We start from the raw sequence: 15,327 nt of genomic DNA on the forward strand, positions 1-15,327 counted from the left end.
ACTTTTGTGCCGCTGGCGTGAGATCTGTTCCCACTATGAAAGGACTTGAGAGTTTCACCATCAAGGACTGGAATGAAGTTAGGCCCTGCGGTATGTCATTGTTGTCTTTGTTTAAGCCACGTCACAGCACTGCGCATTTGATCACCATGCTTTTATTTGGGTCAAAGCAAACAAACCACAACACACCCTGAGTCAATTAACATTCCGAACAAGCAAACTACCTTTGGCTACATGTATAAATGAGCTCCATGTCTAAATGCACAAAGCGCAACAGATGTTTTCCGATATGGAAAATATACCTTGAAGAGACTGAAAAGACTTGAGGGGATGCATGTTTGGGATGGTAATTAGCTGCAAAGGTGCTAGCAATCGTTCTAGTATAACACACTAAATACATTTGAACAAGTTCGTTTGAGAAGTCAATGTTTTGGTGTGACTCCATGCCATTTGCAGTTGAACACATTCTGCTGGATTGGAATTGTCTGATCTGAATTGTTCCACATCGGCTTCTTCTACCGAGTCTGTATGGGAGTCGGCGTCGGGCTGGCAGATCTGTTTGCGTTCTTGCGGGTGATGGTTGTGCAACGGCTAAGGATCTCTTTGGTCTCCGGCCTGGGCGGCACCTTGGGCGCTGAAACGCTCTTGAAGATGTTTGGGTCGGAAACAGCGGGCGACATTTTGCCCCCTGTTGCGCTTTGCGGGCTCAGTGTGTTCCTGGATGGGGGCGGAGGGGTGCGGCTCTGGCGCAGGCGATAGTCGTCTGTGCTCATGGCCAGGTTGATGGTCGTGCTGGCCGAGGACAAGCTGAATTCGTCACTGCTGAAGTCACTGTCACTTGTGAACTCTGTCTCGCTGTCCTCGATCAGGCTAAGGGGAAGATCGCTATCTATGTCGTTCCTCACCATGATGATGGGCGTAGGGACATAACTTGCGTTGGGAGGCGAGGTGTGTCCTGGATTGGAAGGTGAGGTGTGTCCTGGCATGGGCGATGGGGCCCGTCTTGGATCGGGCGATGGGGCCCGTCTTGGATCGGGAGATGGGGCACGTCTTGGATCGGGAGATGGGGCACGTCTTGGATCGGGAGATGGGGCACGTCTTGGATCGGGAGATGGGGCACGTCTTGTATTCGGAGGTGGGACAGGTCTCGGCTTGGGAAGTGTTATGGCGGGCGGCTTGGCGGGGGACAGAGTGGACGTAGGTGGCGTTAGGACCTCGGCGGATCTGGACAATTGCTTGGTCAGGGGGGGGAGGCGGTTTGGGGAGGCGGGCCTGTCGGTATTTAATTTTTGGAGGTTGTCTTGAGAGCGGCTTATCGACTGTGATTGCACTGGCAAGTTGGTGGGGGACAGAAGGATGGGGCTGCTGTGCTCGCGGTGGCCTTGTCCCACGTAGCCGTTGCTTGGGGGCTTCAGGTACATGCTGGGGATGTAGCCAGCCTGGCCTTTATATCTGTGGAAAGCCAAAGGTTGAGTTAAAATTTTGAAGAATCGGACAAAGCCTCTTCACTATCAGGAATAGGGACAAGGTGTGCAAGGTATGTTGCCAAGTCGTTAAAGTCAAGGGTACCACTCACTAACAAGCCATTGCACCCCTTGTGTCAATATCTGTCCCTTGAGGTAGCGTCTAAACAAATGTATGTGGCGTTCCAACTAATTATTGGATTCTAAGGTAACTGTACCATGTCCACGGTCAATGGGAAAGAGGTATGTTCCCAAGTCATAAAAGTCAAGTGTCTAGTGTACAAAAGCAATACCTTTTGAGGGTGCCATACCAACGAACAGCCCCATTGCAACCCTTGTCACAGGTACTATTAATTTTCACCAATCTATGTATGGTCCTGGTATTCGTCTATTCCCAAATAATTATTGGACTCTCAGTTTGTACATTGTTCGTGACCAGTTGGGTCTGGGTATGTTCCCAAGTCCTAAAGTCTTGTGTCAAGGGTACAAAAGCAGTACCTTTGAGGGTAGCACCCCACTGACAAGCCATTGTACCGCTTATGTCAGTTTGGATCACTTTTGTATCTAGTATTCATAGTAATAATTGGACTCCAAGGTGAAGCTGCGCACCTAGTCAATGGCATGAGGTGTAAGCTACAGGTACAATGATAACCCTGAACTCGAATCCTACACTTATGTATCCTGTATTCAAACTCTAACATCCGAGTCCTCTATTAGAGAAAGCGGTACCTCATCCGGGACTAAAAACAGACCGCAAACTGTAAAAGTCAAGTATCAAGGGTTCAAAAGCGGTTTCATCTTTGAGTACAGTGATAGTCTCTACCCCTAATGTCAGTGGTTCCGTAGCACTACAATCCCAATGACTCTGTTGATATTCTGATGAAAAAGGTTTAAGGTTTAGAATACCTGATAAGCCACCAGCCGTTTTCCGACTTCTGCAGAACCTCCACCGAGGCACCGAAGCTCACTGATATTTCGTCATCTTTGGTGGACTTGTAGCTCTTGGTCACGGTGTAAAACAATCCTGATGGCGATACAGAGACAAACTAAGTGATCCAACACATTTGAGAAAATGGCAGGGTGTCCCCGGGGTTGAGTGGTGCTTATGTATTGTACCTCTTTCGGGAAGTCCATCAATATTATCCCCTTCCGGTTCATCGTCCGTCCTCTCCAGGTACGGAGCGGGAAACCAAGCCAAGCACTTGTCGTCATTCTCAACAAGCCACCAGCCTGAAGCCAGCCACGGAGGAAAACGTCAGAGCCGGATGCTACTTGGTTTTGCGTTTCGGTCCAAAGTTGACTAAGCTGCTCGGCTCACCTGCTTTGTCCTTGATGAGCACGTCGACTTTTTCATTCAACCCCACTTTGAACGGCTTGTTCTTGGTGTCCTTGGTCTCGTAGGGGGCCACACACCTGTAAGTCTCCATGCTAAAGGGCTGGGTCACGTTGCCACCCTGGCTGAAAAATTGCTCTTGTTGGGCTTGGGTCTCGGGGGGCATGATTATGACGCTGAGGGCGAAAAGGAAAAGCGGATGTAGATATGCTGCAGAACCAGGCCCAAAAACATGACTGGTAGGTTCAGCGACGACTTTAAGTTGTCTATAGGAGTGAATGCTTGTTTGTCAGCGTGTGCCCTGCGATTGGCTGTCATCCAGGTCAGTGTTTGCGCTACCATCCTGCTTGTTCACTTGTCAACTAGGGCGTGTAAGCATGCCTGCAATGATGCAACAATGCCTCATTTGGCATGCTTAGCGCTCCAGTGAGCACTTGGAATTTTGTCAAAGTGCTTCAAATGTACTCTTGAATGGTTCAATTGTTCTGGAAATAGGAATTTAGGGGCTGGAATTTGACAAAAACACACCTGTTCTTGGAGTACTCTGGCTGCAATTCCTCCTTTTTGGGGTGCAGAAACTGGATGAGGTGCACCGACTGGTTGACTTGTGGATCACAGCTCAGCAATTCATTGCAGTACCTCTGCAAGGGCTTCATGTAATTCAGGGACTTAGAGGTGCTGTTCTTCTGCCCTGCTTTGGACTTCTTTGTGACTAGAAGCATACGCGACACTCGGGTTAGGCTCTCAGTCGTCTTCACCGAGGCCGAGTGAGTGCCTGATGATTGAATACCTTTAAATTTAGGCACGATCCTCTCTGATTTCTTCGTGCCGGGGAACGCTTTCTTGATCTGCTTCTGTTAAACAAGGCAATGTGACAAATTTAGCTACCGAAGCATCGAGTGTGTTGACATGTTAAAGAGGTGTTTTACACTTACATGCATTTTCTTGAAGTCCTCAACTGACCTGTAGACGACAATCTCTTCCTCGTCTGACCAAAGCACCGAGGTGATGTACAGCTAGAGGAGGAAAACGTCAAATGATACAACTTTTGCGTCCAAATTCTTTAAAAATTCAACATGAGAAGCTTCTCCAAGAAAAATGGATGCCTTACTTTTTTCTTGTCCTTCTCCATCACTCCGGTTAAACGGATGCTGATGGGGTACCTCTGGGACATGGCGAATCCAAAGTGCAACGACTACGCCCGAAGCAGCAAAATAAGATTGCGTCCACTTCCGTGTAGCATTTGGCAGTTCAACGCCTGGGAGCTCTTCCACTCAATTTATACACGCTCTACCTGCAAAGGTGTGGCTGCTTGACACGACAGCAGCATTTGTCACTCACTCAAGGGAAAGTCCAACATTGCACCGACCCTGGCGTCACGCCACAAAAAGGACAATTAGTAAGATAGAGAGAAAAAAAATAAGAAAAGGCCACGAGAAAATCAATAAATGTGACTTCAAACATGTACAATTCAACTGAGAAATATATGTTCAGAAACCACAACGCAGGTAAGTTGTCTTTGTTGGATACATTCATTCATTCATTCATTATCCATACCGCTTATCCTCACAAGGGTCGCGGGGCGTGCTGGAGCCTATCCCAGCTGTCTTTGGGCAGTAGGCAGGGGACACCCTGAATGGGTTGCCAGCCAATCGCAGGGCACACAGAGACAAACATCCGCACTCACAATCACACCTAGGGGCAATTTAGAGAGTCCAATCAACTTACCATGCATGTTTTTGGAATGTGGGAGGAAACCGGAGTACCCGGAGGAAACCCACGCAGGCACGGGGAGAACATGCAAACTCCACACAGGGAGGCCGGGGCCGGGATCGAACCCGCGACCTCTGAACTGTGAGGCGGACGTGCTAACCAGTCGACCACCGTGCCGCCGTGTTGGATACATTCGTCATCAAATTATTGGTGTACAGAAAATAAAAATAGCCTATAATGACACACTGAGATTATTTCTCAATAATAATATTTCTGAAACTAATGCAATAATTCCCAATTTGCGGTAAGAGTGTCGTTAGTAGTGCTTAAGCTCCTACTAGAGGTATGTAAATGAATTGCTCAATTAAGTAAACATTTTTGAAAAAAATAAAAAGAAACATCAGTCATTTAAAGGCAAAGTAAAGAAATAATCTTACTAAAATTGCTCGCCAGTGTAAAGCATTTCGGACTGGAGTTGTGTTCTGATTTCATTGATGTGGTTAGGTCTCGCACTTGGTCTTTGGCTTGGCAGTGACTCCAAGTGTTTGCACAGGGGCATATTCTCCCGCGTGGTTAAGTCAGAAAAGGTGCGCTGCTTCACACTTTTTGGGCTGTGTAGATTCTCTCATTGACTTAGATATGCCACTGAAGCAAGAAGAAGGAAAAAATGCATTTCCAGACTAAATTCCTCTCCTCTGAATCAATGAAATAATCTTAATCTTGCTTAAAGCAGAAGTCAACCCAAACATATTTTTTTCAAGAATATGTTCCCAGCAGTCCCACTAGTTGAAAGAGGGCGTTCTATGGGACAAAGATTGTATCTTTGTGCCGAGAAATAAATGCAACTTTTGGAGAGTCTTGCTGGCTTTTTCCCCAGTGTTAATTGCAGTAGATTTTTTTTGTTTTGTTGCAATAGAATCTACACAATAACAGACAAAACATAACAATAGATCATGATGCTGCAGCAAGCATACTTTTGTTTTTTTTTTGTTTTTTTATCAGATCTTTATCAGAAGTCAGAACTTGGCTGACTTCTTCAAGCCAAACAGGATTAGTCCAAAAGGGCCAAGACCTCCTCCTCGTCCACTGTGCCAATTTTAATCGGAAATGTGATTGGCAAAGAAGTGGAGCATGGTGATTCCACTTAAACCAATCCTTTAATTAAGCAAAAAAAAAAAACGTTCACTCCAATGTGCTTCAAATACCAGCTGTGGTTTGATTTGCATGCATGAGATGAATTATAAATAACCCCTTAATTAGTTTTGCATAATTTTGGCAGTGAAAATCAAATGCCAAGTGACTGCCAATTCTTAGTCACGTTTTTTACGCGAGGTACTTCCAAGAAAAGAGGTGTCAATAAGCAAGTTGCGGTGTCAATAAGGAAGTTCCCTCCTGCATCTTGTGAAGCAATGTTGGCGTCTCCTCGCTTTCAGCTTTTTCCATGGCTACGGCACTTACGCTTGTTGTTTGGGAGTATTCAACAGTCTAGAAACCTGCTGTGCGTGCTGGTCAAAAAAATGAAAAAAAGTTTTTAAAAAAAAGTTAAAAAAAATAAAATTAATCAGAGATGGAGGTATACTTTAAAAGGTTCTTTTGCACTGATTCTGCCCACATTTTTTTCTAGCACAGCAGGTTTTCATAATATAATATAGCTCGTAATATTTATGAAGTTTTGTTTAATCTTCAGCTTGGAATGGTTACATCTTGAAGCTTTTTTAAATCAATTATAGCTGCCAATGTATTTGTAAATTATTTTAATTACTTTTAATGTAGTGTGCCAACGTAAAACGACATTGTTCAAAATATGTATTAAAAGGATGCAATTTAGGAGCGCTCTTTTAGTTGAGGCGCAATACACGACGATGAAATGCTGAAAGACATGCAGTGCGTTGCTGACATCTTGTGGACAGTGCGCTTTAAGTCAGGTCAAATGTGAAGGAACGTGACACGCACACACAAATCAGTTTGTTTTTTTTAATCTATTTTTTATCTCACGGTTGGTACAGACAAATCCAACATTTTTCAGTTGGGTCAAAGCAATCAAAAGGTCAACAAATGTGCATTTTGCTGTCAGTTATACTTCAAATCCAAATTCTGACAATTTCGAATTTTGTTGTGAGGCACCAGGAAGTTTGGAATACAATTTTAAATATTTTTTTAAGTGAAGCTTTCTAAAGACTGACCATTTATTTCTTTTCCCCATTCCTTTACAAAGTCACTTACGCAACCAGGTAACAAAATCTTTGCTACTTCTGCTTGCATAAAACGGGCACGCCAACTGGATTAAAATTGCTTTGCGTGTGTCAGCAACAACTTCCCTCGCACACAAATGATGACGCAACTGGAACGTAAAGTTTCATGATTGAATTACCAAAAAAAACCACTTCAAGCAATTTTCTGACTATTTGCTGTGTGATGGCAATATGGAAACAAGTTATTGAGCCATGGTGCATGATGGTTGTTAACTTCCACTTAAAATCAATGTGCTATTGCACTATACGAATGACATCACACCATCTTGTCATGGCTTTGTTGCCTTCAACTTAAAGGCCAAGGTGTCTTTCTGTGAGTAAAAAGTAGCTTGTGTAAAACAGAATTAAAAACCAAAAATCAAGCCATATTGACAAATTCAAGGTGGACGTGATCAGGTCTTGCGGCCACGGGGAGACCTGTTCATCGTGTCTGTTTGCCTTGGCGTCTTTCTTTCAGTCTTCCACAGGAGTCAGGGCGCGGCGCGGCGCGCTGTGCAGTGCGCCGGATGCCGAGTGGGATTCAGGCTCCATTCCGGGCAGCGAGTGGATCTCTCGCCATCCTTAGTTATTGATTGATTTTGTGCATCCCATCGAAGATCAGGGCGGCGTGAGCTGAGCCCTCCTTGACAAACACATTTCTGCGTCATCTTTTTCAGCGGAATTCATAAATGGGAATACCGTGCTCTCTGACGTGGTTCAGGTTGAGTGACTGATACCTGGAAGGGGGCGGGATTTAAACATGATTACTGTCAGGCAGAATGCTCTCATCTGGCAAATCACTACTTTTCAGGAAGTATACCCTTAAAAAAAAAAACAAGTCTTAATGCGCTGTACCTAACCTATTTTCATTTGTTCTAGTCTAAAAAAACATCCAGCCTTTCAATCTTGAGGCAACATAATAGGGCACAGCTCCCATTGAGTGAGGAAATGATAGCGTTTTACGACACTTCTCAGACATTTCACGTGTTCTTCGAATTGCTCTCAAGCTATTTTCAAACACTTTAAATTGGAGACTGTGGAAACAAAAAAAAAAATAACAGACAGACCAACAGTATTCATTTGGGACAAAAATAGGAAATTGACCATATTTGGTGTGATAACAAATCAGTAGCTGGGTTACTTAACCTTGTACAATCCATTTTTGTTTGTTTAGTTATTGGGGGAGCACAGCGTCACAGTTCGGGGTTCAAATGTCGGCTCAGGGACCTGCGCTTGCTTTACTTTTCCAAACATCGTACCTATCCATCCCTGTTGCTTATGATTTTCATAAATGTTGAAATGTAAAATAATCCTAAAGTCATGACTGACCATTCTGAGCTCCTGTGGTAGTAGTAACCCTCAATAGTGGCTGTGGACTTCTGGAAGCAGATGTAGTAAAAGCCTGCAAATGACGCACCGCTGATGTCCTTGATGGTGTGATCTGGGACCAGGAACTGCTCCTTTGCGGGCGGAAAAAAGAAAAGACAGGCTCAGAGGTCAAAGTTCACAGTTGGGGAGGAGAGAAAAAAAAAAAGTCACCCCAAAAAAAATTAAAAAAAACCTTCGGACTGACTTTCCATCTCATGAAGACGTAATCGCTTCGTTCCAGGGCATCGTAGTCAAAATCATCCGAGTTGAAGCTTTTGGCGACTTTATAAAAAGGCTGAAATTTGCCCTGCCAAAAAGTCAATTCCATCAAAATCAGACAAACTGTAATAAAACCGTGACCGCCTTGCTGGAGTTTAGAGGAGAACATACCCAATGCTTCCTGTCCACGTCCTCGTCAGCATCCCACTTCCTGGTTAAAAAAGGCCGCTTCCGGCTTATGATTTCACCAGCAAAGAACGTGGTGAGCGTCGGATACTCCTGGTAACATAAAAACGAGGAAATTGTCAAATACTAAAACGAATAAAAACAACAAAAAGGAAGCAAATCTGGTCTGAAAATGGTCTCAATAAATAAAAAAATAACTATGATGAAAATTCCCAAACAATTATAACCCTGGTTGGTACCCAATTGTACTGCTTACTTATTTTTACAATAAAGAATAAGGTTGGAGAAAATATGTGTTCCCTTCGTGCCAGCAAACACACCACGTCAAATGAGATCTGCAATCTGACCTGCTGGCAACATGTTTCTGCACCACTTAGCTTCACCCTTGAACATTCTGCTCCCCTTTATATCCCCACCCTCAAACAATTACAGAATGAAACGGATACACACTTGTGTCACACATTCAGGTCAGCAGTGCGGACCTTAAAATAGCGATTGGCACTCATCGGCGTCAACTGGCCTGCGGCGAGTCCCGTCAGAAAACGACAACAACTCTTGACAGCGGCCGAAGGTTGACACTCACTCACCTCGGTCAGGCCGCTGATCTTCAGATAGCCACACAAGTAGGAGTCCTCTGGAGTCACATGCTAGAAGAAATCAACAATTGTAGTGAAACCTGATGATGTCAATCATCTAAAAAAATGCTATCAAACAAAGTCAAGCAGAATTCAATTTTTCTATGCTCCTTAACTGCATCTGCTCAAACTTTCAGTACATCTGGATTGAAATCTTTGAGTTTCCATAAACCGAAAATATAATTTCTTGCTTTTATTTAGTGATTTCAACTTGATTGTCAATGTGTTTTGTGATTTCACCATTTGGTCGATTATAATCTGTCAATTACTTTTAGGATTATTTGTTTGGAAAAAAAAAAAAAAAAAAAAGTTTAATTCCTGTCCCATAATTCAAAAACAGAACGTTGTTTCAAATTGACAGTGCAGGTTTCTAAACGATTAGTCACTGTAATGAAATCTCAATTCTGCACTCATGCAATATTTGTTACCACGTCTGTTTCTGTCAGCACATTTTACTTTATTTAGTCTTTTCCACATGTACTCTATATTCAGAAATTGACGTGATACGTTTTCGGCTTTATTTCCACTGCTTTTATATTGTGCAAATGAAATAAACCAAACCAAACCAATCAATATTGTCGATTAAGTTGATAATCGGTGAGGTAATCCGTTAATTTTGCACCTCTATTGCTAAAATATAGTTAAATGCAAAGTTGCAACAAAAGCTATTAAACATGAGATCTTTTCTAATTGTCATTCATTTCAAATGTCACACTTGCATTCAACTGGTCGACAAACAGGGTCAGTGTGTTAGTATTGCATGTCAACGTCGACGTGCCAAGTAAGCGACCTACGTAGCAACTGAAGCTAAAAATAATGCCAGCATTTTCAGGAGAACACGCTTAAAAGTGGACACTGCATTTTACCTGCAAAACAACATCCACGTCGTAGGCGTTGCCTTTGCTCTTCTGGTAGCCCCGAAACTGGGAGCCGCTGTACAACAGCGACGTGGCCACGCCGGGCTGCTGCCCATTGATCAGCGCAGGCGGCGTAAGCGAGCCCGGGGATGCGCAGGCCGCGTCGGAGGCAAGGCGGCACTCGGCTGGGACGGGCATGGCGAGCGGCAACGTGTCACCGTCGGCTACTGTCATCAACTTTGGAGCAGGAGAGCGTGGCGTGCGAACGATGCTCCTGTGATCCAAAAGTTTGGACGATTTCTTCTGACTGGCGACCTCAGCAAGACTCTGAATGGAGAGTTCAGTTTCCGGAAATGTGATTGGTCAAGAACAGAGGGCTGGGCGGGCCTTTTATTGGCTACAGTCATACCGAGAGGAATTCTGGGACATGTAGTAATATGACGATTTAGGCTACAAAAAAGGGCTGACGACTTCAGCCATCTGAAACGTTTTTGCGTTCGCCCCCTCTTCTCATTTTTTAAACTTTGGTCTTTATATCTTTGTTGAATGTTACAGTTTTGACTATCTTCTTCATAAATGTTGGAGAAAGACAAATTCATACTTGCAAAGAGAAGAGTTGAAAAGGCTTCTGGTTAAGGCTGAAATATGTGTGGAAAAGAACCCATAATAATAATAATAATAATAATAATAAATTGCAAGCACATTTGTTAATTAAAGATGCAAGTTTTTCTAGATTAGTTTTTGCGCTGATTCTGAATCTGCCCTTGTTTGCTCTTGTTTTCAGGTTTAATAATAACAACTTAAAACAACAATGATAATACTATATCAAGGAATATGTATGAATGAAGGATTAGGTTAAGCAACAGGTGCATTTTTTTTTCTGAAACATCATAGCTATAAATGACAACGCATGGTCAAATCCGTATTGCACAAGCTTTTATAGTTCAAACAAAAAATGAAAATAGCTAAAATAAAACAAAACTGATGTACTAGAAAAAAAGTTAATACATTTTTAAATCAGCATCAAAAATACATTTAGGGACACATAAAGCCATCTTCTATTAAAATTTGCTGTTGACACTGCAGTACATATCACTTTAGAATTGCTAAAACAAATACAGCCCCCAAAAGATTATGTAAACCATTGTAATTTATGTATGTATTTTTTTCATGGAACAAATACATATTTGGGCACAGTAAAATTTGTTGTAATTGTCTCACACATCCATTGAAAATGCCTTCCCCCCCAATAATTTGCACTACATCAACTCTTTCAGCTGCTCCCTCAAGTAGTCGGCATATCTGTGGATATCCGCGATGCGCATTCGGTTCCTCTTCAGTTCCGTGTCTTCGATCTGTGACATCACATAAGGACAACATGAGCACTGTGCACCCGCGAGACACGACCTTCTGTCATTTCACTTTCTTACGCCTTTAATGAGGGCCACTTTCCAGGCCTCGGCGCGTGTAACCAGCTGAGTTTCCCTGTCATTGATCGTCTGTAGATGGTTGTCATGGCTAGCAGCTAGCGTGTCCATCACTGTGTTTTTGTCCAAGAACAGCTATATTGAGAAACGCACGTGTGAAACATTATTAGGCGAATGGCAATAGCAGTGAGTTCTTTGTATTCCCGTATGCAGCATTTTGAATTATGGAGGTACAGTAGTACTAACCTTAAACCTCCAACTGCTGTTATGTGATATCATGTGGCGGAACACAGTACTACCTACCATTCGGACGTCATCTGGCAAGTCCTCTTCGGCTTCTCCCTTCGCCACCACCTCCAGTGTGGTGACGGCGATTTGTGTTATCTTCTGATGGTGTCTGTCCTCCAGCTCTCGACAGTGGACGAATGTGGGATTGAGTCAAGGAAGGCCCGGTAAAGACTTTTGCCAAAGTTATGCCTCGAACGACAATCGATCCATTGTCGCGTGTGACGTTACGCAACATTTCAGCTCTCATGAGATTTCACTGCAACTGAGTGCACGTAAAGGATATATGCCTTGAGCTGTTTCACTGAAGCTGCCGGTCATCTCTGAGATGTTGTTGTCAAACTTTCTGATTGTTTCCTGCAAGGAGCACCATTTCACTTCCAACCTTACTTTCATAAAGAATCACTTTTGGTCGTGCGCTACTACTCATCATCTGCATCGACTGTACTTCAAATCAAATTTCACATCTCACAATGTAGATAGGCAGCTACACCTACCTCCAGGTAGCTGTATAGTTGAAACTCCACTGCCATCAGGTTGTAACACAGAACCTTGATTTCTTTGAGGCAGATGTCCATCTTGCTCTTCTTTTCATTCTCCGGTGCCTCCTGTAACTCCACCGTTCTCTAGAAAAGCAGCAGATTTGCTTACATACATTGGGGCTCTTCGGAACGTCGGCTACCCCCCAGCCCATCTCCCCTTCCACTATTACGGCGCACCTGCAGAATTGGATGTGATGGCGAGCAAGCGTGCCCTCTGCAGGAGTCCTGTGATGTAACCCCCCAATACTGCCCGACCCACGTCTGCATATGCTAGCCTGTGTGTTGTATAGTAATGTGCATTATACCTGTTTTTTTTCCCCCAAATACAAATTGTGCTCGCAAACCTTCGCTGCTCAGTGGGATGCAGGCTTAACAGGAGCACAGTCCTTCGGTTGTCCCCCAGCCCCCCCCCCCCCCTTATGTTTTTTTTTACATCTGCGAAAATGGGCCGCTGTAAAAGGTGATCTGGTGGACTCCTGATTCATATCCCCATATTGGTAATTGTGTTATTTTCAATAAATATAGGGGTGGAACTATGGAGCGCTTGTGGTTACGCTTGCGCACCTGCTTATGCTCTATCTGAAAATCAGCCAACACTTTGGATGCTCTGCTTTGGTTGTCGGCCACGTCTATATTGAGTCGACTGAAGAACGACTTCACTTCGACATCTCTTCGCTTATACTCGGTCAAGCCGACTTCAAAGAGCTGGTTGCACAGGTCCACTAGTTGCTGCTCGAACGTAAACATCAAGGGTCAAGGCCGTCAAACAAATATTTGCTATCCATAATTACAACTTGACATGTGTGGATTTCAATTGAGTACAACAAAGGATATGCCTCAAGCAACTCGTCCACCCCCGGAAGGCACTGCAGTTTTTTTAACTCTGTATCATTTTGGATGATGTTGTTATATAGATAATCTCCATTCATCTGCTCCACAAAAGCATCCTGAAACAGAGATAAAAATGAAGACGTCATCACGGATTGAACACCAAATATGTTTATTGACCTCACCTCATGCATTTGTAGAACAGCTTCCTGTTTTCGCTTTTCCTCGGCGGCTTGTTGCGCCTGTAACTCCCCCTGGTTCATCTCCTCAATGTCAAGGTTGTACTTGGCAGAGGCCCTGTTTCTCTGTACACACATGACAGAATTAGAGGCAAATCGCAATTTCAATCGCAGAAGGTGCAGGAATGTAAAGGAGTTGGCATTTGCGTCAAAACAGTGCACGTCTCTTACTATATCCTCATTGAGAAATATGTTGTTAAGGAACTTCAATTGCTGAAAATAGGCCGCAAGGAAAAGGGTGTACTTTTCCTCATTGTTCTCCTCTGGGATAGGATTTCCATCGATATTGAGGGTGAAGAGTTTCTTGAACTTCCGCAGGTAGACCACCTTTAAAGAGCAGTACAGTGATTTTGGCTTCGGGAATGCTTCCCCCAAAAAAGAGCATTTTGCTTTTATAATGTGGCTATTTCGTTACATTGTTCAGTTGATTGAGTTTGTTGTGTGCAATGCAGAAAACAGTTAGTTCCATCAGGCCGTCCATGTTTTCGATGAGAGAAATTCTGTTGTTGGACAAATTCAGCACTTCCAGCTTCTGAAGACCATCCAGACCTTGAATTTTCTTGATGTTGTTGAATGACAGATCTAAGACACAAAACTGGCATTATTTTAAAGTTGCGAGTTGTTCCTGCTCGAAAGGTGTTTCTAGCGGGATGGTCTGGTCTTCTGATCAGCGCACCAAAAGACTGATCGCCATGGCAACAATCTCACCTTACTCAGCCATCCGGCCGAATGACCAACCAACTGGTGTGTGGTATGTTAACTGAAGACTCTATATTGTCTTAGGGAATATATATATATATATATATATATATATATATATATATATATATATATATATATATATATATATATATATATATATATACATATAAAACATGTTTTCTTACTGAGCCATGTCAGGTTAACCAGATGGTCCAATCCTTCGATCTTCTTGATGAAGTTGTTATTGAGATTTAACTTGGTTAACGAAGAGAACTCCCACAAGTGGTCAATCTTCTGGATGTCTTGGGAGGGAAAAACGTGACATCATTCCACGCAACACATTCAATATTACCAAGCCTGCGTTTTTCTACTCACTGCTGTATTCCAGACTCAATCTGAGGGCCTCGTTAAAGAGGATTCCCTCTTGCTTAGCAATGCGTTCAGCTTGATCTTGGAGACCTTGCTCTAGTACGGCTTCCTGCAGAATCTCGTCATCTATGTAAATAGGGGTTTTATCATGATAACCGCTTATGTTGGATGTTTCCTTGGTGGAAGTCATGACTTGACGTTACAGCCTGTTAAAAGGAAAGAAAAAGATAATCTGTATAACAATTTGTCCGGGTTAAATGGTAATGCATAGTTAGACAACTGCAACTACCTTTTGCTTAAATATATCAAATACTGTACTTGGCAATAAAAAGATATTTGGGGGAGGGGAGCACATACTGCCTATCAGAACATGTCGTATACTGCATGTAACGTTGCATTTTGTATTTTTAATTCACAAAAAGGGTACATCAACAGCGTCAGTAATGAACGTGGTAAACGACAGTGACACGTGCTAATTGGCTGAAAATGAGCATTGTAAACGCGTATAACGGTTCGTCTGAATGCAATAATTATTTGAGTTACCTATGTTAGCAGATAATATACAAACGAGCCACAGCAGGGAAGGCGGAGCGTGTTTACGTCCTAATAAATTACATTACACTTCCTCTCTTCAATGTTTACAGGCTGTTACATAGCAACTGTGTGATGTGTTCATGTACACTCGAAAATCACAAACGTTTTCGTCGAAGTAGCGCATATTTCACTTTCAGAGGTCAAAACTTCAATTAACGACTAGCTTTTTATATAAAGGCCTTTTGTGGAAGTTATAACACACGTGAGATGTTTTAAAAATTCATAACTAGTCATACACTTGGATGAAAAAATATACACCGATACAACGAGCGTTATAACATGACTGACAGCGTTGTTAACCATTGGCATTTAAGTTGTGGATGTGAGTTGACCAATAGG

General features: G+C 43.0%; 3 protein-coding genes across 4 annotated transcripts; all 3 read right to left on the reverse strand.

Annotated features, from left to right (window-relative positions):
• Positions 1-136: 136 nt before the first annotated feature.
• Positions 137-4,056, reverse strand: noxo1a (NADPH oxidase organizer 1a). Of its 2 annotated transcripts, XM_086055266.1 has the most exons (8): positions 3,905-4,056; positions 3,729-3,809; positions 3,584-3,647; positions 3,322-3,505; positions 2,779-2,969; positions 2,577-2,690; positions 2,367-2,484; positions 137-1,449 (listed from the first exon to the last, which is right to left on the reverse strand). In XM_086055266.1, exons 1-8 carry the CDS (start codon positions 3,965-3,967, stop codon positions 513-515), a joined length of 1,752 nt encoding a protein of 583 aa, XP_085911392.1. In that variant the 5' UTR covers positions 3,968-4,056; the 3' UTR covers positions 137-512. The 2 variants fall into 2 exon arrangements, with proteins under 2 accessions (XP_085911392.1, XP_085911391.1); XM_086055265.1 differs by having other exon boundaries at positions 3,322-3,647.
• A 2,410-nt stretch (positions 4,057-6,466) lies between these two features.
• Positions 6,467-10,372, reverse strand: gid4 (GID complex subunit 4 homolog). Its single transcript, XM_086055269.1, has 6 exons — positions 10,012-10,372; positions 9,098-9,157; positions 8,496-8,603; positions 8,311-8,412; positions 8,067-8,197; positions 6,467-7,474 (listed from the first exon to the last, which is right to left on the reverse strand). The coding sequence occupies exons 1-6, from the start codon at positions 10,234-10,236 to the stop codon at positions 7,411-7,413; spliced, it is 690 nt and encodes a 229-aa protein (XP_085911395.1). The 5' UTR covers positions 10,237-10,372; the 3' UTR covers positions 6,467-7,410.
• Positions 10,373-11,050: 678 nt separating this feature from the next.
• drc3 (dynein regulatory complex subunit 3) lies at positions 11,051-14,999 on the reverse strand. The gene is made up of 13 exons (XM_086056141.1): positions 14,938-14,999; positions 14,401-14,600; positions 14,211-14,327; positions 13,739-13,905; positions 13,495-13,650; positions 13,270-13,389; positions 13,091-13,203; positions 12,821-12,995; positions 12,212-12,340; positions 12,001-12,071; positions 11,733-11,856; positions 11,433-11,564; positions 11,051-11,357 (listed from the first exon to the last, which is right to left on the reverse strand). Exons 2-13 carry the CDS (start codon positions 14,582-14,584, stop codon positions 11,262-11,264), a joined length of 1,584 nt encoding a protein of 527 aa, XP_085912267.1. The 5' UTR covers positions 14,585-14,600; positions 14,938-14,999; the 3' UTR covers positions 11,051-11,261.
• Between the last annotated feature and the right edge of the window lie 328 nt (positions 15,000-15,327).

Source organism: Filicampus tigris, chromosome 16 (assembly GCF_054856515.1).
Source record: "Filicampus tigris isolate MCC_2025a chromosome 16, RoL_Ftig_1.0, whole genome shotgun sequence".
Classification (NCBI taxonomy): Eukaryota; Metazoa; Chordata; class Actinopteri; order Syngnathiformes; family Syngnathidae; genus Filicampus; species Filicampus tigris.